General features: G+C 47.7%; 1 protein-coding gene across 1 annotated transcript; it reads left to right on the top strand.

Annotated features, from left to right (window-relative positions):
- Window positions 1-2909: 2909 nt before the first annotated feature.
- On the top strand, window positions 2910-21889 carry TRNAU1AP (tRNA selenocysteine 1 associated protein 1). The gene is made up of 9 exons (XM_073317546.1): window positions 2910-3088; window positions 7228-7325; window positions 8443-8542; window positions 9680-9732; window positions 11710-11841; window positions 13907-14026; window positions 16095-16257; window positions 16826-16859; window positions 21398-21889. The coding sequence occupies exons 1-9, from the start codon at window positions 3062-3064 to the stop codon at window positions 21532-21534; spliced, it is 864 nt and encodes a 287-aa protein (XP_073173647.1). The 5' UTR covers window positions 2910-3061; the 3' UTR covers window positions 21535-21889.
- Window positions 21890-23454: the final 1565 nt, after the last annotated feature.

The following is a 23454-nucleotide window of genomic DNA, read 5'->3' as shown; positions in this document are numbered from 1 at the left end:
CACACACCTTGGCGACATGTAGACAAAAGAGACCAAACACTGAACCTTCAGCCCCAAAAACACAGGCCTCCATTAAAAAAGAATTCCTTTAACTGTGAGCATGTTGCATTTATTTAGACAGCTACTAGAGGGAGACAGGACTACTTACACTGCAAGATCTTCAGGGGAAGGACAGTCCTTTTGTTCTGTATTTGTACAGCAACTAGCACAAGGAGATCCTAGTCTATGACTAGGGTTGTTGGGTGCTACCACAAAACAAAATAACAAGAATACAACCACCCAAAATCCTCTGGGAATTTTGTCACTAAAGCTATCTCAGTGCTGCTATTGCCTGTCCCTGGGACCATAACGGCTGGCTGTCTCATTTCCCCCAGGAAGTCAATGTGGTGAAGTGAAGACATTTGCTGGCAAGGACTTGACCTGTGGAGGTACAAACTGGAGAAGAGGCAGAAACCAAGCTGTCACCGATCCAGCACTGGTAAGAGGTGATGAACTGAGGGTCTTGGAGACTGAATTCCTTTGGCAGCCACGGAACACAGGGAGAAGAAACTGGAGTACACACACACACACACACACACACACACACGCAATCCCATCAACGTGCCTCACCTTTGACTTAGTGGGACCCACCCCTAGAGAATTCAGCCTCTGTTGACCATTCAGCCTTTGGCCTTTCTGCTGAGCATGCCTACCAGGGGTGGGTTAATTTGTGCCTAGGATGACGGTGATTTTGTAAGGCAGATGCTGGCCCCAGTAGGGACTGGTCTGAGACCCAGAAACCCACTCCAAACAAACAGCTAAGTTCCCTCTAAGCTGTGCAGATAGGGATAGCCTCTCCCCTGGCCCCAGCCCCAGGATGCTGCGGCAAGAGAGGGCTGGGAGGAGTCCTCTCTCCCCACCGCAGTCCCGGGACAGCCTGCACCCCAAACTCCTCATCCCTGGCCCCACCCAAGAGCCTGAACCACCAGCCAGACCCCTCACCCCCTGCACCCCAACCGTCTGCCCCAGCCCTGAGCCCCCTCCCATACTTCAAACCTCTTGGTCCCACCACACTTCACCTCCATATTGGTCCGCATAACAACATTCATTCTGCACATGGATGTAAAAAATTAGAGGGAACATTGCCAAACAGGCCTCTAAAAAACCTTCAAACTTGGCCAATTTCAGTCACTCCCACAGTACTGGAGTATTGCCAGCTTTTGCAAGAAAAGATTGTAACTATGACCTGAGCAAACTCTCAAGGCACAAAAAACAGAAGGGAAAAAAAAATCACCTGTGAAAGTATCATTAGCTTACAAGCCCTTTGCGGTGCGCACTGTCTTTTTGTTATGTTTATGCAGCACCTAGCACAGTGGAATATTGGTCTGTGACTGGGGCTCCTATGTATTACCACAATAGAAATAAATTAATAATAATACAATTCATTGTTTTAAATCTCATTATTTTTAAGCTGATCTCATTATTTTGGAGGGCCTGCCTCATGAGTGTTGAATGCTTGAAAGTGCTCAAAACTCATGAGAATTTTTTTAAAATACTAAATTTGACATTCATTTTATTTGCCTACAGGTTTCGGAGCCTTTAGGCTGTACTTGGTCATGTTCAAGCTTTTCTGCACAATCATCATGAGGGCTAGAAACTTTTTCTTTCTTAAATGAAAGTGGAGACTCTCAGTAATCTTGTGAATCCAGGAGCTAGGGCTTTAAGAAAAACACGAGATACAGTGAGAGGAGTTGACAACAATGTAAATACTACTCTCGGCTGGATTCAAAGTAGCTCCTAGAAGCCACAGGTTGCATATTCCTTTCCCTACCTCCTGCACCTGCCCGTCTTACCCCAGCTCCTACTCCCCCATTCTACCCACACCACCAACTCCTCCTGCTCCACCCCCAAGCTACCCCTCACCCCAACACCTCCTGTCCACGCCCCCACCCCACCCTACCTACCCCCCCAACTCCTCCTGCCCCACCTCCCAAGCTACCCCAGCTCCTCCTGTCCCTGCCCCATCCTACCTACCCCCCCAGCTCCTCCTGCCCCACCTCCCAAGCTACCCCAGCTCCTCCTGTCCCTGCCCCATCCGACCTACCCCCCCAACTCCTCCTGCCCCACCTCCCAAGTTACCCCAACTCCTCCTGTCCCTGCCCCATCCGACCTACCCCCCCAACTCCTCCTGTCCCTGCCCCCACCCCATCCTACCCCCCCAACTCCTCCTGCCCCACCTCCCAAGCTACCCCAACTCCTCCTGTCCCTGCCCCCACCCCATCCTACCCCCCCAGCTCCTCCTGCCCCACCTCCCAAGCTACCCCAGCTCCTCCTGTCCCTGCCCCATCCTACCTACCCCCCCAGCTCCTCCTGCCCCACCTCCCAAGTTACCCCAGCTCCTCCTGTCCCTGCCCCCACCCCATCCTACCCCCCCAGCTCCTCCTGCCCCACCTCCCAAGTTACCCCAGCTCCTCCTGTCCCTGCCCCATCCGACCTACCCCCCCAGCTCCTCCTGCCCCACCTCCCAAGTTACCCCAGCTCCTCCTGTCCGTGCCCCATCCGACCTACCCCCCCAACTCCTCCTGCCCCACCTCCCAAGTTACCCCAACTCCTCCTGTCCCTGCCCCCACCCCATCCTACCCCCCCAACTCCTCCTGCCCCACCTCCCAAGTTACCCCAACTCCTCCTGTCCCTGCCCCCACCCCATCCTACCCCCCCAGCTCCTCCTGCCCCACCTCCCAAGTTACCCCAGCTCCTCCTGGCCCTGCCCCCACCCCATCCTACCCCCCCAGCTCCTCCTGCCCCACCTCCCAAGCTACCCCCATCTGCCCCGGCCGGATTCCCGCGCGCTGCCGTTGCTCCTCCCGCCGGCAGGGCCCGCTGTGGGCGGCTCGGGGCCCTGGCTGGCGGCGGCTCCGCTCTCTGCCCGGCCGGGCCCCGCAGGAGGAGGCGGCGGGGAAGCGCGGCGGCCGGAGCGGGCTCCGGAGACACCGTGAGGCGGCGCCGGCGGAAGCGGCGGCGGGGCCGAGCGGGCAGCCGGAGCCGCGGCCCCCCGAGCCCGCCCGGGGCCTGCGGGAGCAGCATGGCCGCCAGCCTGTGGATGGGGGACGTGAGTGCGGGGCGGCCGGGCCGCGGCGCGGGGCCGCTGGGGGCGGGGCTCGGGCAGGGCCGGGGGTGGGGCCGGGGGCCCGACGCCGCGAGCCGGGGAGGGGTGCGGCCCCCACGCGCGGCCCGGGCACCCGCCCCACGGCCACGCGCACCCTGCCCATCACCCACACGCTGCCCTGCGGCCACCCCGCGTCCGCCCCGCACGTGCCCCCCGCACCCTGCCAGCTCCTAGACAGCGCCGGCCTGCCCCGCCCCGGCCCCCTGCCCCCCTGCCCCCCAGACACAGCCCCCCAGACACCGCGCCAGCCCTGCCCCCCTGCCCCCCAGACACAGCCCCCCAGACACCGCGCCAGCCCTGCCCCCCTGCCCCCCAGACACAGCCCCCCAGACACCGCGCCAGCCCTGCCCCACTGACACAGCCCCCCAGACACCGCGCCAGCCCTGCCCCATTGCCCCCCAGACACAGCCCCCCAGACACCGCGCCAGCCCTGCCCCACTGCCCCACAGACACAGCCCCCCAGACACCGCGCCAGCCCTGCCCCACTGCCCCACAGACACAGCCCCCCACTGACACCGCGCCAGCCCTGCCCCACTGCCCCACAGACACAGCCCCCCAGACACCGCGCCAGCCCTGCCCCCCTGCCCCCCAGACACAGCCCCCCAGACACCGCGCCAGCCCTGCCCCCCTGCCCCCCAGACACAGCCCCCCAGACACCGCGCCAGCCCTGCCCCCCTGCCCCCCAGACACAGCCCCCCAGACACCGCGCCAGCCCTGCCCCACTGACAACCCCCCACCTCCAAATCCCCCCAGACACCGCGCCAGCCCTGCCCCACTGCCCCACAGACACAGCCCCCCACTGACACCGCGCCAGCCCTGCCCCACTGCCCCCCAGACACAGCCCCCCACCTCCAACTCCCCCCAGACACCGCGCCAGCCCTGCCCCACAGACACAGCCCCCCACTGACACCGCGCCAGCCCTGCCCCACTGCCCCCCAGACACAGCCCCCCACCTCCAACTCCCCCCAGACACAGCCCCCCAGACACCGCGCCAGCCCTGCCCCACTGACACAGCCCCCCAGACACCGCGCCAGCCCTGCCCCATTGCCCCCCAGACACAGCCCCCCAGACACCGCGCCAGCCCTGCCCCACTGCCCCACAGACACAGCCCCCCAGACACCGCGCCAGCCCTGCCCCACTGCCCCACAGACACAGCCCCCCAGACACCGCGCCAGCCCTGCCCCACTGCCCCCCAGACACAGCCCCCCAGACACCGCGCCAGCCCTGCCCCACTGCCCCACAGACACCGCGCCAGCCCTGCCCCACTGCCCCACAGACACAGCCCCCCACCTCCAACTCCCCCCAGACACCGCGCCAGCCCTGCCCCCCAGACACAGCCCCCCACTGACACCGCGCCAGCCCTGCCCCATTGCCCCCCAGACACAGCCCCCCAGACACCGCGCCAGCCCTGCCCCACTGCCCCACAGACACAGCCCCCCACCTCCAACTCCCCCCAGACACCGTGCCAGCCCTGCCCCACTGCCCCCCAGACACAGCCCCCCACCTCCAACTCCCCCCAGACACCGCGCCAGCCCTGCCCCACAGACACAGCCCCCCACTGACACCGCGCCAGCCCTGCCCCACTGACACAGCCCCCCACCTCCAACTCCCCCCAGACACCGCGCCAGCCCTGCCCCACTGACACAGCCCCCCACTGACACAGCCCCCCAGACACCGCGCCAGCCCTGCCCCATTGCCCCCCAGACACAGCCCCCCACCTCCAACTCCCCCCAGACACCGCGCCAGCCCTGCCCCCCAGACACAGCCCCCCACCTCCAACTCCCCCCAGACACCGCGCCAGCCCTGCCCCACAGACACAGCCCCCCACCTCCAACTCCCCCCAGACACCGCGCCAGCCCTGCCCCACTGACACAGCCCCCCACTGACACAGCCCCCCAGACACCGCGCCAGCCCTGCCCCATTGCCCCCCAGACACAGCCCCCCACCTCCAAATCCCCTCAGACACCGCGCCAGCCCTGCCCCACAGACACAGCCCCCCACTGACACCGCGCCAGCCCTGCCCCACTGACACAGCCCCCCACTGACACAGCCCCCCAGACACCGCGCCAGCCCTGCCCCATTGCCCCACAGACACAGCCCCCCACCTCCAAATCCCCTCAGACACCGCGCCAGCCCTGCCCCACTGACACAGCCCCCCACTGACACAGCCCCCCAGACACCGCGCCAGCCCTGCCCCACTGCCCCACAGACACAGCCCCCCACCTCCAAATCCCCCCAGACACCGCGCCAGCCCTGCCCCACTGCCCCACAGACACAGCCCCCCAGACACCACGCCAGCCCTGCCCCACTGCCCCACAGACACAGGCTCCCCCCACCTCCATATCCCCCCAGACACCGCGCCAGCCCTGCGCCATTGCCCCACAGACACAGCCCCCCACCTCCATATCCCCTCAGACACCGCGCCAGCCCTGCCCCACTGACACAGCCCCCCAGACACCACGCCAGCCCTGCCCCACTGCCCCACAGACACAGGCTCCCCCCACCTCCATATCCCCCCAGACACCGCGCCAGCCCTGCGCCATTGCCCCACAGACACAGCCCCCCACCTCCATATCCCCTCAGACACCGCGCCAGCTCTGCCCCACTGACACAGCCCCCCAGACACCACGCCAGCCCTGCCCCACTGCCCCACAGACACAGGCTCCCCCCACCTCCATATCCCCCCAGACACCGCGCCAGCCCTGCGCCATTGCCCCACAGACACAGCCCCCCACCTCCATATCCCCTCAGACACCGCGCCAGCCCTGCCCTATTGCCCCACAGACACAGCCCCCCACCTCCATATCCCCCCAGACACCGCGCCAGCCCTGCCCCATTGCCCCACAGACACATCCCCCCACCTCCAAATCCCCCCAGACACTGCGCCAGCCCTGCCCCACTGACACAGCCCCCCACTGACACAGCCCCCCAGACACCGCGCCAGCCCTGCCCCATTGCCCTACAGACACAGCCCCCCACCTCCATATCCCCCCAGACACCGCACCAGCCCTGCCCCATTGCCCCACAGACACAGGCTCCCCCCACCTCCATATCCCTCCCTGATACCGCGCCAGCCCTGCCCCACTGCCCCAAAGACACAGCCCCCCACCTCCATATCCCCCCAGACACCGCGCCAGCCCTTCCCTGCAGACACAGCGCCACCTCCATTTCCCCCACAGACACAGGGCCAGGCTTGCCCATTACACCCTCATGCTGCCACCCCATATCTCCCCACATGCTGCCCTGCCAGCCCTGTATCCCCGCACTCATGCAGTGCCACCCCACATCCGCCCCACACATACAGCGCTACTCCTACCCTTCTAGTTCACAGACAGTGCCAGCCTCACCTCCCCTCCCCTGCATGCAGCACCCTGCCCCATTGAGACAGCACCTGCCCCATTGCCCCACAGACACTGGGCCACCCCCTACCTTATATCCCCCACAGACACAGTGCAGTGGCACCCCTACCCTCATCCCGCAGTCCCTATATCCTCCATATACATTGCAACTTCTATATTTCCCACCCCCACAGATACAGTGCCACCCCTGCTCTCCCCTATATGTGCCCCATACCCCATTATCGCTACAGATAGTGTCACCCCTACCTTCCACACCAGTGCAGTGCCACCCCCACCCCATTACCCCCCCCCCCCCCGATAGTGCTGCCCTCTACCCCATTACATCTACAGATAGTGTCACTTCTTACTCTCCTCGGATATGCTGTCATCCCTCTAACCCCCCATACAGTGCCTCATCCTATGCGAGATTTATTCCTAAATACCTCTTCCCTGTGGTTGTTCCTTCTCCGGAAGGCCTCTGTCTCCCTAAATGCTTCATCCCTCAGTTCCCCAATGGTTCTGTTTTGCAGACCATCTTGTTGGGACTGGCTCTGTACACCCTTGCTGGTTTATGGGTGTGGGGTTTTGGCCCATGCTGTTGGTGATGCTGGCCCTTCTAAACAGGTCTTACTGCTTTTTTTAAGTGTATAGGCAAAGTGCTTGTCCAGGAGGTTTAACTGGTATGGGTGACACTGTGTGTTATCCCCCCAACTCCCCAATCTAACTTCAACCTTCTCGTTATAGCTGGAGCCATACATGGATGAGAACTTCGTTTCAAGAGCCTTTGCCACCATGGGAGAACTTGTTCTAAGTGTAAAAATCATCCGAAATAGATTGACAGGGTAATCGTTTATGTTTACTATCGGTTCATTTTAATAATATATTCTTGCATTTAGATTATCCCTTTCCAAACCACAGGCCTCATTGTGGCCTTGTCTGTGCTAGAATTGTTCTCCTTTACATTTCCCACCATTGCTACCAACAATACAGCTACGCTGGTAAGAACAGTGGAAGAGGGTGCTGCCGGTATTTGAATAGGGTTAGGCATCAATCCTATATTGTGTTTGCATGGACTTCTGTGCCCAAATAGAGCATCGCTAAAGATAGTGGGTGCCAGGCAGGCACTGCAATCCACCCCACCAGCACACTACACAGTAAAGGATGAAGGCCTAATGTGATATGGTAGTTACAGTGCTAGTGACCAGTCTACACTAGTGCTAGCAAAGGTGGGAAACATAAAGAAAATACTTATAGTTTAGCCAGAGTCTTGCTTGGCTCTTTTGATCTCCCTCACAAAGATTAGAATGAGACTAATGGATGCAGATTAAAATAAAGTCTCAGCCTTACATAGCTTTGCTTGCAAACATTTAAAACTGTTAGACTCTAGTAGGGAAGTTTGTATTTGTTTTTTTATTTGTTTATTTAGGAAGTTTTAGCAAGTTCACAAATCCTTGCCATGTCAATATCAGAAACAAAACAATCATTACAATGGTTAGCTTTTGTTTAAAGAGACGTTATACAGGAATATAGTCATCAGATCTTTCTGTTTAACAGGGTGTTGCCATATTTACAAAGTGAGCATCAGAAATTTGTATTTTATTAAATGAAAAAGTATAAACGTGGGGAGAAAAATAATTACCTTTGATTTTTGAGGGATTTGTACTAAATTTATTATTTCTCCCTTCCCCCTCCACTTTGTTGGCTCTGTAATTGGAGAATACAGCTGACATGGCCTTGTGCGCTGTCACTTCATTTGAGATCATTTGCTGCTTAGTCGCTCCTCTATGCAAGCTGAGTTAACATTTTGAAAATGTTCTAATTTCAAAATGGTGATTATAGGAAATTCCTCCCCCTCTCTGCATCCTTCAGAGAATCATAAATATTGCTCTTTTCCCCAGATGGAGTCTAAACTTTGTAATCTTAAAACTCTCTCTCTCTCTCTCTCCCTCCTGTCTTCAGAATTCCAGCAGGCTACTGCTTTGTAGAATTTGCAGATCTGGCTACTGCAGAGAAGTGTTTACACAAAATCAATGGAAAACCACTTCCTGGTGCCACACCAGTAAGTAAACCAAATTAATTAGTAGAGGAGCAGGAATAGGGAGGGATGGAGAAAAGGGATCCCACAATAATTAGGAATTGAGATTATCAAAATAATCAGCAAATTGGGAGTTCTTCTTTTCTTTAGGAGCTGATGGGTATGCAGTTACTAACATTCTTATTGGAAACTCTCTGGAAGGATTTCATTAATTTTTAAGACATATGCCTATTTCAGGTTGAATGGATGGATAAAACTTGGGTAGCAGCAGATAGTTGCATTTGTGAATTTCTGATCCTTTGCAGTGTGGTCAAAGCATGACAAAAACCAGGCAACAGGAAGGAAAAAGCAGGCTACCCTTTGAAACCTGTTACCAGCACAATACTAGCAGATCATTTTGCACAGATTATAATATCTATGTGGGTTGAAATGGAGCTGAGCTTTCACAGAGTTTTGCGTAACTTTGGTTTGCCAAGAGAAGCATGAAGTTCAAGCCTCACATCATTCTTGAGCCTTAGCAACAAAAGTTACTCAAGTCCAGCTACACAGGAAATGCACATCAAAACTACACAAGCAATCTAAAATACAGAGTAAAGTATCAGTAAAGTATCTAGAAATGTTATGATTGAAGATTTGGTTTCCAGTGTGTCAGATTCTGTTTGGTTAACATTCCTGTAAAGTACACTTCTCTAAATTTGTATTTTATATTTTAATTAAAAATACCAAAATGTGGAAGGTCTCATTTAATGGTGATTGTTGGTACTTTTGTTTTCTCTTCTCTCTGGAGATGTGAAAATGAAAGACCCTGGTGTGTCTCCCAGTCTTCTGCTAACCTTTTAGAATACTTTTGTAGTAAAGGCAGCCAAAATCTCTTGGGGTGGGCAGGCAAGACATCCTGACCAGGGGGTAGATCCTCAACTGGTATAAATTGTAATAGCTTCATTGAAGTCAATTTACACTGGCTAAGGACTTGTCCTCTAATGCTTTAGCCTACAGACCTGCCAGTGTTAAGCATTTAACACTTGCCATTATTAAGAAAATGGTTTAAAATTAGTGTTTTCTAAAATCACTTTTATTTTTTCTAATTATGATTATAAAAATGTTCTAAAGTGAACCCACATGGTTTTACATATTATCAGTTTCTATTTATCCTTGTTTCAGTCAAAGCGATTTAAACTGAACTACGCAACATATGGAAAGCAGCCTGATAACAGGTAAGCATTTTGTATTCAAACATTGTCCTTGTTTGTTTGTGAGCTCCCTTGCAAAAGAGTATTCAGAGAGTGCAAATCCATACATTCAGTATTGCTGGACCAGATCAGCTCCTAGCAATATAGAGTAGGGGAATTTTAACTAGAAGCATAAAATTTAAATCTTAATTGCCATTTGAGGTGGGCAGTGCCAGGCAACAAACCAATAATTAAGAAACGAGACTGCTTTAAAGTGTAATTAAACACAGTGGAGAGGTTTATGATACAGTGTATTGCCTTAGCAACTTCCATGCACCTCAAAGTGCTTCACATAATAAAAATATGTTTGTATTGTTTATATAATGTCATAAATATGCCTGGCACTTGGCAAAATAAAGACAGAATGCCTGCCCAGAAGAATTCACATAACTGAAGTTGAGAACAACACAGGGAGGGATTGAGGTACATATGTACAAGGTTGACAACAATATGGTTGCTTAGGTGAGTGATATTTGCATCTTAGGGATTACATTTTTATTTTTAGACTCATTCATAAGCCTCTTTGAAGAAGTGCATTTTGAGGAGGGACTCAGAGGTGAGGGTCAAAGCTGACAGATGGGGTCAGAAAGGGGGTTCCAGCCATACACAGTACAGACCTGTTTACGCGTGGATGTCAGGAGTCAAGCCGTCATGACCGCGTGTTAATGGAACAGAGGTTAAGAGGGCCATGCTGAAAAAAAGTGTCTGTCAATTCACTTAGAAAAAAAGCCGTTATTTTCTGCTCTTTCTGGCTCGCATTTTTTTTTCTTATGAAGTCTGTCATTCGCCACAGATGAATAATTTTTATATTTTCCACATTTTGCTCCTCCATAAATCTTACAACAGTTTCTACAGGACTAAGGGCTTCTGTGGGCAAAATTTTGACCTTTTCAACGACATCCTCGTCGTCATTGTCATTTAGGCCTGCGTTATTAGAATTCTCACCATCACTTTCGCGGTCTGATGTAGCCTTGCAGCCCGTTAATATTTCTTCCTCAGACAGAAATTCTGAAGTCGGGCAATCTTCATCCATCTCCAGCCACTCGGTAATGATTTCTGGCAACGTACCCAAACTAAAATCTTTTATCATCGATGCCTGCGCTATGCCATGACGCTTTTTTAAATGACTTATAAACCCCTTGCTGGCTTGGAATGATTCATCTCCCGTTAAATTTCCAAATTTTGTCTCTTGGGCTTGAAGAATTGGCCCACTTAGCAGCATTCCTTTCAGCCTTTCTGAGCAAACCACGAGCGCATGGCTTTGCCTATTGTGGGTTTTGCAGAATAGTGCACATGTTTTCGCTTAAGTCCCGTGGCAGAATCAATATTTTGTACAAAGCCGTTCAGTTTAGATTCATTTTTTAGCCATCCTCGGAGAGTAGATTCAGCAATCCCAATAGCTTTTGAAACTTTGGCCTGGGTTTCTCTGCTATTTACTCGATCTATTGCAGCTAGCTTTTCTCCTACAGTGTAGGAACACTAATGCTTACCCTCTGCCATTATATTAGGCCTACAGTTAAAATTTTCTAATGTAGTATATCTATTACTATATAACTACAGTATTATATATCTCTCTAGCGTGACAATGACTAAGCATGCGTGATACGCCTTTACCAGTATCGGTAAAGACGTACAACACGTTTCCATGCCACACTTCCTGTTGATTTCTATGTTAGTGAGCAGATCTGTAGCACTACACAGCAAGTTCGTGTACCGCGTGTTAACGAGTCTCAACGTGTTAAACTGGTAGCACTGGGAGGCATGGCGCTACCATGCTTTAAGCGGATTCGCGTATAAACGGGTCTGTACTGTAACAACAATTGTGTGATTAATTCTTGCAGTCGCCCAATGCGGTAGGTATTAGCCTTATGTTACAGATGGCTAGCCTGAATCACAGAGAGATTAAGTGACTTGCTCAAGGGCATGCTATTCATAAAATGTACTCTTTATTGACTCCTTTAGTCCAGAATACTCACTCTTTGTGGGAGATCTTACCCCCGATGTGGACGATGGCATGTTATATGAGTTTTTTGTTAAAGTTTATCCGTCATGTAGAGGTGGCAAAGTTGTTTTGGACCAGACGGGAGTTTCCAAGTAAGTTTACCTTCCTCTCTCTTGCTTCATGTATTGTGAGATCTTTTGAATAAAATAGGCCATCTCTAAACTCATAGACTTTGCCTCTTTCCAAAGGCAGTGAGGGAAAAGGAGTAGTTGTATTAGTTTTGCTTAGGACTTAACCAACCAGATCACGAGACTGAATTTTCTATATTAAATATTCAGTATGTCTGTTTTCTGCTATTCACAATACCATACTTTTGCTACTCTGTATTAGATCTGTGTGTATTTTTATTAAAAATGTTTTATTGCCTGTTAGGAGGTTTTCAAAAGCACTAAGTGATTTATGAACACCAGTCCCCTTTGACTTTCAATGTGAATTTGACTCTTGAATAGTTTTGGATGTTTTAGATGCTATAGGAGCCAGATACCAAACAAAACTGTGATTCACTGTCTAAATATGCTATAGCTTAACCCTCATTTTTAGATTCTGGAAATGACCCAACCTAAACCAGAAATCTGAAGTCTGCCCTCTTGATATGATTAAATAGGCATCCTAAATGCACCATTTTCTTTTCTGTTGTATCTTCTCAATAAAAGGGTTCTTTGCTCAGCACTCAAATTTAAAAATAGAACATGTCATCGAGGCAAGTGAGTGTCCTGGTTTTATGTCTGGGGAAGAGTGCTCTGGTCAGATTCTTTTAAGCTGTAAAACCTCCCCACCTTCTTCAACAAGAGCCTGAACAACACCCAGAATTGCAGTGGTTTTATATTAAAGATGTCATTTTTTTAAAAACCTGATTTAGTCGATCAGTTCAACTTCGTGTGTGGACACTTACATCGATTTTAAACGTGACTTACACTGGTTTAGTTTGCCCCTGTACCACTGCGGGAGCAAACTAAACCGATACCTGTTGAAAACGGGTTATAACTGTGTCTGCTGAGGCATTTGCTCTGGCTTAATTAACTAGTCCAGGCTTTCTTTCCCTTCCAACATCCACTCTCCACCTGGATAGACTCTTTTCCTCTCACTCCTAAGTTCTTGATCTTTCTGCCACGTCCATTGAGGCAGCCCAGCCCACCCCGGCAAGTTGGCACTACTCAGTTGTGTGCTGCTGAATTACCTCTGACTCATGACAGCCTCTAGATCCCACTCTAAAGCTAGGAAAATGTTCTAAACATTTTCTGCTGTTGTCAATTCTGGTTCAGCTCTACTGGTCTTAGTGACATTGGAAGCCCTTGTGTTGAAGGGCAGCTGGCTGTGTGTCACTGTTGTTCAAGTGAGGCTGCCCAGAGCAGATATAATTAATATATCCAGTGTTGCTAATGCTGGCAGAGCAGCGCAGGTGTTAGCAACAACAAGAAACTTTGTAGAAAAGTTCCCGAGTGTAGATGGGCTTGGACTAGGAAGTCTGTCTTAATTCACCCTGTAGAAAAGCAAACTCTTTGCATCACATTGGGGCCAGTTTGAGACACAAGTGATGCCCGTGGCTGCTTATTAGCTCTGCACTGCCTGAGAGGCTATACAGGCTGGCTTTGATTCCCCCTTTCCAATACTGCTGCCATATGGGGAAGAAACTTCTGGTCTGATTCTTTCTTCTCCCTCTTCCCTTCATCTCCACAGCTGGAGGTCACACAGATCAAAAGCCTGGTCCTTCTTCACAATGTCTATACAGGTGCCTAAGAACTGTGAGCGGTGCCTACCTTTCATCTTCTCCCTTGCACCACACCCCCATCCAAGCTTTTAGCTCCAACTCATTTCATGCAGTTCCACAAAGGTCCCCAAAAATCCACTTCTGCTGGTACAAGATGTGTATTATTCTGATGCCTTTGAAAATACGGCAATTGTTAGGACATGAAATACTTCAAACACTGCAAATAATAGAAAGTCACTGGAATAGGGAATCATTTAATCCCTGCTAAAAAAAAAAACATGGACAGACTTTCACTTTTGTGTTGACATTTCACTAGCAAAGTATTCTCCCAAGTCCATGTTTTATTAGCTATAGTGTATTCCTAAACCCATATGGGTTTGTCTGAAACATCTGAAAATGGAATGCCTTTTGCTTTAGTGTGATACAAACCATTCCATGTCTTTCTGCAGAGGTTATGGGTTTGTGAAATTCACGGACGAGCTAGAACAGAAAAGAGCCCTGACAGAGTGCCAAGGGGCTGTGGGATTGGGCTCTAAACCCGTACGCTTGAGTGTGGCCATACCAAAAGCGTAAGTATGGGAATAGATGCGTGTTTTGTAATAATTCTCTTTCCTGTTCTCAGTTCATATTCATATTTAGTAGCTGATGACGGAGCAAAATCTCTGTAGTTTAAATTGCATAAGACTTTCTGATTTTGTAAATACTTAGTTTAAAATCTGTTCTTAAAATCAAATGTAAAGATCAATTTCAGTTAAAATGAATTATGTGAATGTTGAAACTGGAGTTACTGTACTGAAGTTCATTAAACATTGATTTGGACTGTTTGACTTTTTTATTGCTATGTCTTATAGTGGTGAAAATCATATACAATAAAGAGAACTGAGCTTTTCATACCTGTTTGATTTTTGATGCATATCTACACATAGGAAGACACTGTCAGAAAGTTTAGGCCTAAAATTTATAGTCTGCATTTCAGAAGAATATGTCTTAAACTTAATATGAATAGAGAGAGCTGGTATTTTTACTCTTTGAATTCAAAAAGTGTGTGGTTTATATTTAAACATTCCCCTACAGATCTATCAAGCCAAAATTTATGATTTTTTATTTAGGCACCCATCCAGTGCTTTCAGTGCCTATCCCACACAATAAAATCATAAAACAAACAAGGGAATGCCTTTAAGTGTATCACATAGCCGCATTATACTAACGTATGAGAATCCCCCACTCCAAAAATGACATTCACCAGAAACATTGAAAATAAAAGTTAATCTGATTTAAAATGACCAGCCGAATTTCTTTGTCCAGCCTGAGTGAAGTGCAAAAATTAAACCAAGACTAAACATTACATTTTTAAAACTCTGGTTTAATCATGTACTTCAGGAAGAAATTCAGATTTTTTCTTTTTTAAATACAATTTTTTGACCTAGCAATGTCCCTTTACATTCAAATAGGAAATAGTCTAACCCTGCTCATTTGACTTCTAGGTAACCAAAGTGTGGTCTCTTTGGTAATCCCATAGCAATGTTCAGTAGGTATTAAACTCTTTGAGGTAGGGACCATCTTTGTTCTGTGTTTGTACAGCGCTTAGCACAATGGGATCCTGGTTCATGATTAAGGCTCCTAGGCATTATGGTAATACAGATAATTGAAAAATTGACTGGGGGGGCAATTATTTATGTCCCCAAAACTCTTGGGTGGGACCAGGGAACGGGGTTGTCCTATAGTGTTAAGATTTTGTTTGCTCTTTACTCTATTGCTCTTTAATTTCTTAATTAAGGGTATTCTAATATGTGAAATAATGTTTTCATTTTTAAGGGATATTTGTCCTCTCTCCTTTCTGCCTCCTCATTTATTTCAAACCATATTAATCAGAAGCCCAGACCCTGAAAGCATTCCCATTGTATGGCAAGCAACGAGAATTTGGCATGTTCACAGACCATTTGAAAACTAACATTTTTCATTTCTATGGTCCTTTTCAATCCAAAGTACTTCATAAACGGTATCCATATCACAGCACGGAACTGCACCCACCTCTGAGAGGAAGGGGGCAACTGTTCATCACACAACCTGCTACACACTAGTAGTGAGGGGAAGTTTTGTCACAGACCGGGGTATACTACTGTTCTTTTGCAAAGCTCTCAGGGGTCTTCAGCACCCACATACAGAAAAAGGAGCCCCTGTTTTTAAAACCCAAAACCACCCCCTATCCTCCTGCAGTATGCTACACAGTAGTCAGTGTGTCTCTACTTTGTCAGATGGATGAAGGGATGAATCCTCCCTGCAGGGATTTGAATCCTGGGTTCCAGTGACTAGTATTCCAGACCTGATGCTCACAATTCTCAGCTGTTCCCTCTCCTACTCTCTAAAATTGTGCTACGTTAATCCAGTAGTAAGAAAGCAAAGTGTTCTAATAATTAAAATAATAGTGGGGGCAGGAGTGGGGATGGAAAACCAACCAGTCCCTCCTACAAATGTATGAGGATGGAAAAACAAACAAAACAAAACATCACCAACAAAAGGTACACCTGAGGTTCACAGTATTGGAAGATGATGTAGATCAAATCATGTCACTCATCTGTTTTTTTCCCTTAAATAGTCTTCATTGTTTGTAACGTCTTTCTTTTTATTTTTTTTAAGTAACCGTGTGAAGACGGTGGAGTACAATCAGATGTACAACTATAATTATAACCAGTATTACCAACAATATCAGAACTACTATGCCCAGTGGGGATATGACCAGAACACAGGCAGTTATAGCTACAGCTATCCACAGTATGGATACACACAGAGCACCATGCAGGTAGGGACATGGCACTAATTGTTTATATTTTAATAATCTCTCATCACAAAAGATCCCAAAGCATTTTACAAACAGGAGAAGGACAGCTGTTTTCCTGGGTCCTTGATCTTCCTGCCACATAAGGAAGCAGAGCCACGTAGCAAACAGCTGACTGGTATTGTGGCCTGCTGCTTTACCTTTATGCTGCGTAAAGGGGTCAGAGCTGTATAAAGGGACGCTTAAAGCCCCAGTTGTGGCTGGGGGAAGGATATCCCTGGTATAGGCACTGTGGATGACAGCCATAAGTCTACCTTTCAAGGATCCCACACAAGCCCTGGTGTATGGGGTGTGCCGGGGCAAGGCCTCAGCGTGCCGTACTGCAAGGATTCCAGGAAGGGCTGCATCTTTTAGACCTACACAGAATCTCAGAGCCTACTAGGGCTGGACCCCAGGGCTTGGGTACTAAGGATTCTGCCTTAATCAGCCCCTGTGTGAACGTCCCAGTGTGTGGCAGCAGTAATAAGCAGGTGATGTTTTCAGACGCAGTTACATATTTGTTGCCCTGAAGATATTTTTGTTGCCCTTGCAGACATATGAAGAAGTTGGTGAGGATGCATTGGAAGGTATGTGTCTTTTTTTAAAATCTACGTTGCAACTGGCTGTTTTCATTATATTGATACAGCGTTTTCATGGATTGGCATTTAACATCTGTATTTTTGAATAAATTTGAGGTTCATGAAAGTTTCAGATCCATAGTGTGGGCAGGTACTGTGCAGACTTCCCTATGAAGTCCCTTACTCTGCACCCTTATTCCAATCTTACTATTCCAGTCTTGAGCCTTGCCAGGGCACAGACTAATTGTCTTTGCTAGAGGATTGTATGGACTAGTGCTTATACCCTTCCACCCTTGAAAATATGAACTTAAATCCTGTGCAAATCACAAGTTGTTGTCCTTCCTTTAATAAATCTTCTCTGTTATAAAACCATCCCAGTTGTGTATTCTGTTTGTTCCTGTTATCACTGTCCTTTTATATTTAATCAGGAAGCAGCAACAATTTTTGTGCGGTGTTCACGCTAATAGGCATGAGCTGAGTATGCAACGTGTAGGGTGTCTCTCTCTCTCTCTTAAATTGCTACATAAAAAAAAAAAGTCAAACAGCCAGAGTCTTTACAAGGGTCTATATGAGTATGACATCACTTAATTGGAAAGCTCTTTGTTTCTAAAAATATTTCATAATATAAGATAATTCCTCTCCTCTGATATTCATACAGCAAAGCACCAATTAGAGTACCTCTGTTGTGGGGGTTTTTCTTGCTGACTAAACTTGCCCTGTATTTAGATGCTGAATTTTATATAAAACCCAAAAATATCTTATCTAATAATATTTTTAAATATTCCTCACATGATCTGTTCATGTCTGATCTGATTGTAATAATGCTGCATTTTAATCTAATTTTTACACTTCTATGGTCTGTTTTTTCTTTTTTTGCATTTCAATGGACAAGTCAGTTTCACTTCATACTCTGACTCATGCACTTGCCTGGTGCTTGTGCTAACCTGATAATATAATCTTTGGGTTGCAAATGTGACAGGGGAATATTAAATCCAAACAAAAATGTTTTGTGTTTTTCGGTTGGGTTTTTAGAATGGAAATATTTCTGGGATTTTTTAATTTGTTTTTTGCAAATTTGTTTTAACAATCCAAGTACAAGCCTAACTCAACCTCACAGGTCCCTTTAAAGTTTGTATTTTTTGTAGTAATAGAATGTCAGCACATTATGCTTTGCTACTCAGTTTCAAAGTGCTTTACAAACATTTTCTCCAAATGTAAAATACAGACCCTATTCATACCTACCTCACAGGGGTGTTGTGACACTTGCTCAATTCATGATGAATTTAATGAAATAAATACTACTGGGAATTGTGTGATTTTAGGAGACTTTAATTTCCCAGATATCGATTGGAGGACAAGTACTACTAATAATCATAGGGCCCAGATATTCCTGGATGTGATAACTGACAGATTTCTTTACCAGACAGTCACGAACCAACAAGAAGTGATGCCATTTTAGCTTTATTTTTGGTAAGCAGCGAAGACCTCATAGAAGAACAGGTAGACGACAACGTTGGTTTGAGTGATCATGAATAGGGCTCTGTGTTTGTCATGGAGGTCACGGATTCTGTGACTTCCTGAGACCTCTGTGACTTCTGCAGTGGCCAGTGTGGCTGACCCAAGAGCCGACCGAGCAGCTGGCCCTGGGGACAGCCACACTTGCCCCTGCTGGAGCGGCTCTGCAGCCAGCCGTACTAGGCGGTGCTGGAGCAGCCCTGGCCCCAGGGCCAGCCACACCTGCTGCTGCTCTGGCGTCTCTAGGCAGCTGGCCCTGGGGACAGCCTGAGCAGCAGCCGATGCAGCTGGTCCCAGGGACTGGCTGAGCAGCAGTCCCGAGGCTGCCGGAGCAGCCGCTGGCCCCCTGGGGCTCCCCCTCCAGCAGTGGCCGGAGTGGCTGTGGGCCCCCAAGACTTCCCCCCACCCCCCTGGTGCCATGGACTCCCATCCCCCTGCAACGTCCCTTGCCCCCCCAAGATTCAATCAGCAGTATTTATGGTATAAGTCATGGACAGGTCACGGGCTGTTTTTTTTTGTTTCTTGCCCATGACTTGTCCATGACTTTTACTAAAAATACCCATGATTAAATTGTAGCCTTAATCATGAAACAATTCAATTTAATCTAAATGCAAGGATAAACAAATATAAGTCTGCAACTAGGGTTCTTGATTTCAAAAGGGCAACTTTAAAAAAATTAAAGGAATGAATTAGGGAAGTGGACTGGACTGAAGAACGCCAAGAATCCGAATGTGGAAGAGGCTTAGAATTACTTTAAGTCAAAGTTGCAGAAACTATCTAGAGCCTGCATCCCAAGCAAGGGGAAAAATTTGTAGGGAGGGGTTGCTGACTAAACTGAATGAACAAGCATCTCAAGCAGGTTATTAAGAGAAGGCAGAAAGTCTACAAGGAATGGAAGAAGGGGCGGATCAGCAAGGAAAGCTACCTTTTGGAGGTCAGAAAGTGTAGAGGAAAAAGTGAGAACTGCCAAAAGCCAATCAGAGCTGGACCTTGCAAAGGAAATTAAAACCAATAGTAAAACGTTCTTTAGTCATATAAATAAAAAAGAAAACAAAGAGAGAAGTGGGACTGCTGAACACTGCAAATGGGGCAGAGGTTAAAGATATGGCCCAACACCTAAATGAGTACTTTGGCTCAGTTTTTAATAAGATTAAATGAGGATCTTGGGAACAGTGGCAGGGTGACTAATGGGAATGAGGATATGGAAGTAGAAATTACCACATCTGAGGTGGAAGCCAAATTCAAACAGCTTAATGGGACCAAATTGGGGGGCCTGGATAATCTGCATCCAAGAACCATAAAACGAACTGGCACATTAAATTGCAAGCCCAATAGCAAGGATTTTTAATTACTCTAAACTCGGGGATGATGCCCTGTGACTGAAGAATTGCAAATATGGTATCTATATTTAAGAAGGGATGGGGGAAAGTGATCCAGAAAACTACAGGCCAATTAGTTTGACTGCAGTTTTATGCAAGGTCTTAGAACAAATTTTGGAAGAGAGAGTAGTTAAGGACCTAGAGGTATGTGGTAATTGGGATAAAATACCGCATGGTTTTACAAAAGGTAGATTGCGCCAGACCAGCCTGATCTCTTTCTTTGAGAAGATAACTGATTTTCTAGACAAAGGAAATGCAGTAGATCTATTCTGTCTGGATTTCAGTAAAGAGTTTGATACAGTTCCACCTGGTAAATTATTAGTTAAATTGGAGAAGATGGGGATTAATCCAAGAATCAAAAGGTGGGTAAGGAACTGGTTAAAGGGGAGACTACAGTGTGTCATGCTGAAAGGTGAATTGTCAGACTGGAGGGAGGTTACTAGTGGAGTTCCTCAGAGGCAGAGAAAGATTTAGGTATATTAGCTGATCACAGGGTGACTATGAGCCGCTAATGTGATGCAGCCATGAAAAAGGCTAATGCAATCCTAGGATGCATCAGGTGAGATATTTCCAGTAGAGACAGGGAAGTGTTATTACCAGTATACAAAGCCCCTGTGAGACCTCTTCTGGAATGCTGTGTGCAGTTCTGGTCTCCCATGAATTCAAACTGGAACATGTGCCGAGAAGTGCTACTTGACTGATCAGAGGAATGGAGAACCTACCTTACAAGAGGAGACTTGAGGATTTGGCTTGTTCAGCCTAACAAAACAAAGGCTGAGGGGAGATATGGTTGCTATCTCTAAATACATCAGCGAGATAAACAGCAGGGAGGGAGAAGGATGATTCAAGTTTAAGGGCCAGTGTTGGCACAAGAACAAATGGATATAAACTGGCCATCAACAAGTTTAGGCTTGACATTAGACTAAAGCTTCTAACCATCAGAAAAGTGAAGTTCTGGAACAGCCTTCAAAGGAGAGTAGTAGGGCACAAAAAGTGACTTGTTTCAAGACTTGTTTATGGAGGGGATGGTATAATGAGGTTGCCTGCAATGGCATATGGCCCATCCACAACAGCTATTAGCAAATACCTCCAACGGCCGGAGACGGGACACTAGATGGGAGGATTCTGAGTTACTACAGAGAATTCTTTCCCAGGTTTCTGGCTGGTGGGTCTCACACACATGCTCAGGGTCTAATTGATCATCATATTTGGGGTCAGGAAGGAACTTTCCCAAGGTCAGATTGGCAGAGACCCTGGGTGGTTTTTGCCTTCAGCAGCAGCATGGGGTATGGGTCACTTTCTGGTTTGCACTAGAGTAAATGGTGGATTCTCTGTAATTTTTGTCTTTAAATCAAGATTTGAGGACTTCAGTAACTCAGCCAGAAGTTATGGGTCTATTACAGGAGTGAGTGGGTGGGTGAGGTTCTGTGGTCTGCGATGTGAAGGAGGTCAGACCAAATGATCATGACTGTTTCTTCTGTCCTTAAAGTCTCTGACTGTGAAGCACTTTCAGATGCTCAGGTCGAAAGTTCTCTTGCAAGTGCCAGGAATGTATTGTGAGCCTCTGCATTTGTTTCAATACAATGCATGTTAGTTATTTGTAATCACAATTTGTATGTGACCCATTGATGCCTTGTTTCTTTCCTCTTTTAGATCCAATGCCTCAGATGGACGTGACTGAAGCAAACAAACAGTTTATGGAACAGAGTGAAGAACTCTATGATGCCTTGATGGACTGTCACTGGCAGCCTTTGGACACTGTCTCTTCAGAGATTCCAGCCATGTTATAGCCTCATTGCTGAGGCTCTGTCTCTACACGACAAGCCAGCAGGCACCAGACTCCTACGCTGCACCTGGAACCTGCAGTAGTGAAGGGATGGCCACTCTTCCACCCAGGTCTCTGACTCAAAGTACAGGGGGACTGTGGCATTTCCTGTACACAATGAGTATCGGAGGAGGAGCGTGGTAGCTTTTATTCATGGTGAAAATTAGAACTGCAACAGTTTTATTCCTTTGGTCTTGAAATGAACTCTTAATACTTCTTGGGGAATTGTAATTTATAAACTTTAAACAAGATGGCACAGGGGAAAGACTCTTCTCCAATGTACAATAAAAAAAAAAAAATTGGTCTTTTAAGTAAAATTATCCTTTGCATTTTGGTTCCTGCTCTTCTCTCTGTTTTGCTACCCATTGAATTGTCTTATACTCACACAAAACTACTTTCAGTAAATATGTTCTTTAAAAAATCACCATCAATCACCACTCAAACGTCTCAACATCTCAACATTGAATGGGTAAGGTGGCTGTAGATCGCAGGGAAAAATATGCAGACAAAGGCTTTTGCTATGCTTTATCTATACACCAATATAGAGCTACCAGGCTTCTAGCATGGTGATCTTGAGCAATCTGGACAGGGAGGTTTTTTTGGGAGGTGGAGAGGATGAGTAGTAGTATTAAACTATCATAGGCTAATGCTCTCTAGCTAGCCATTAGCACAGTTTTGCTTGCCTAAGTCTTGATGTATCTGTGAAGAATTTCTCCCCAACTGGTCAGAGAAACAACTTACAATGTTGCTAACAGCAATCTCATTTAGACGTAGTTCCATCTACTACTGTCCTATTGATGTGGACAGGCCTTGATGGTCCATTAAGATTCTAGGCTTTACTTTTCCTGTCCTGTCTGAGTGAATGTTGTAAAAGTAAAATTTAAAGTCGTGAATGAGAAATGGGTCAGAGCAATGTAATTAAATATATTGTGCAACTTCCAAGGTGCCACTCGCATGAAAGACCGTTTTCTACTGGCTGTTGTATATGCTAGATGGGGTAGCAATGTACTTAAGATAATACTGTGTTGCATTAGGTGTAACAGGGAAAAGAAGACACTTATGTACAGACTAGTATATTAAAAGCCCTTTTCAGGCTTTGCTGCCATAAAGTCCTTTGGGAAATAGGAGCAGACAAACTACCTGTAATAAACATCTACCAAGAAAGCTTTTGTAACTAAAATTGCTACTAAGAAGCATTTAATTGCCCCTCAGTCCATGTAGGTGCAGAAATTTGCAGCAAAAGCTATGTACTTCAACGAACCTGCTGTTATGACAAGGCTCTTTCCATAATTAGAATACAGATCAGTCTGTTTTTTATCAAGTGCAATGGAAATAGTAAACATGATGTGATGTTTCATGGGGCAACTGTGACTTATGTATTCAGTGTCATTTTAAATGAGTGACAGTAAGGGAAATACAGAATCTTTACATTCTTTGCATGTGTATATATATAGATAGGTCTCCCACCACCATCTTTACTTGCCCAGTTGAGTGTTGGCATTGTTTTGAGCTATGATTGTTTTGGGCTTAAGGATCTGAGCGTTCTGTGAGGATACCTTTTGTGATTAGTACAGTTGGACAGGTGGGAGGAAGCTGAGTGCATTATTCTGCTGATGTCACTGACCAGCAATGTTACATGGCAAGACTATCTCCCTTAATTTCTGAGGTTTCGCTTCAGTAGAATGGAATTTTAGCAGTGACATAAAGAGGCCTGTTGCTTAATGTTTTTGATGGATGCATTACCTAGGGAGGTGGTTGAATCTCCTTCCTTTGAGGTTTTTAAGGTCAGGCTTGACAAAGCCCTGGCAGCGATGCTTTAGTTGGGGATTGGTCCTGCTTTGAGCAGAGGGTTGGACTAGATGACCTCCTGAGGTCCCTTCCAACC

The sequence above is a fragment of the Lepidochelys kempii genome, chromosome 19, assembly GCF_965140265.1.
Source record: "Lepidochelys kempii isolate rLepKem1 chromosome 19, rLepKem1.hap2, whole genome shotgun sequence".
NCBI classification, from domain to species: Eukaryota; Metazoa; Chordata; order Testudines; family Cheloniidae; genus Lepidochelys; species Lepidochelys kempii.
Note: the sequence above shows the minus strand (reverse complement) of the source record. Positions and strands in the feature narration are given on the sequence as shown.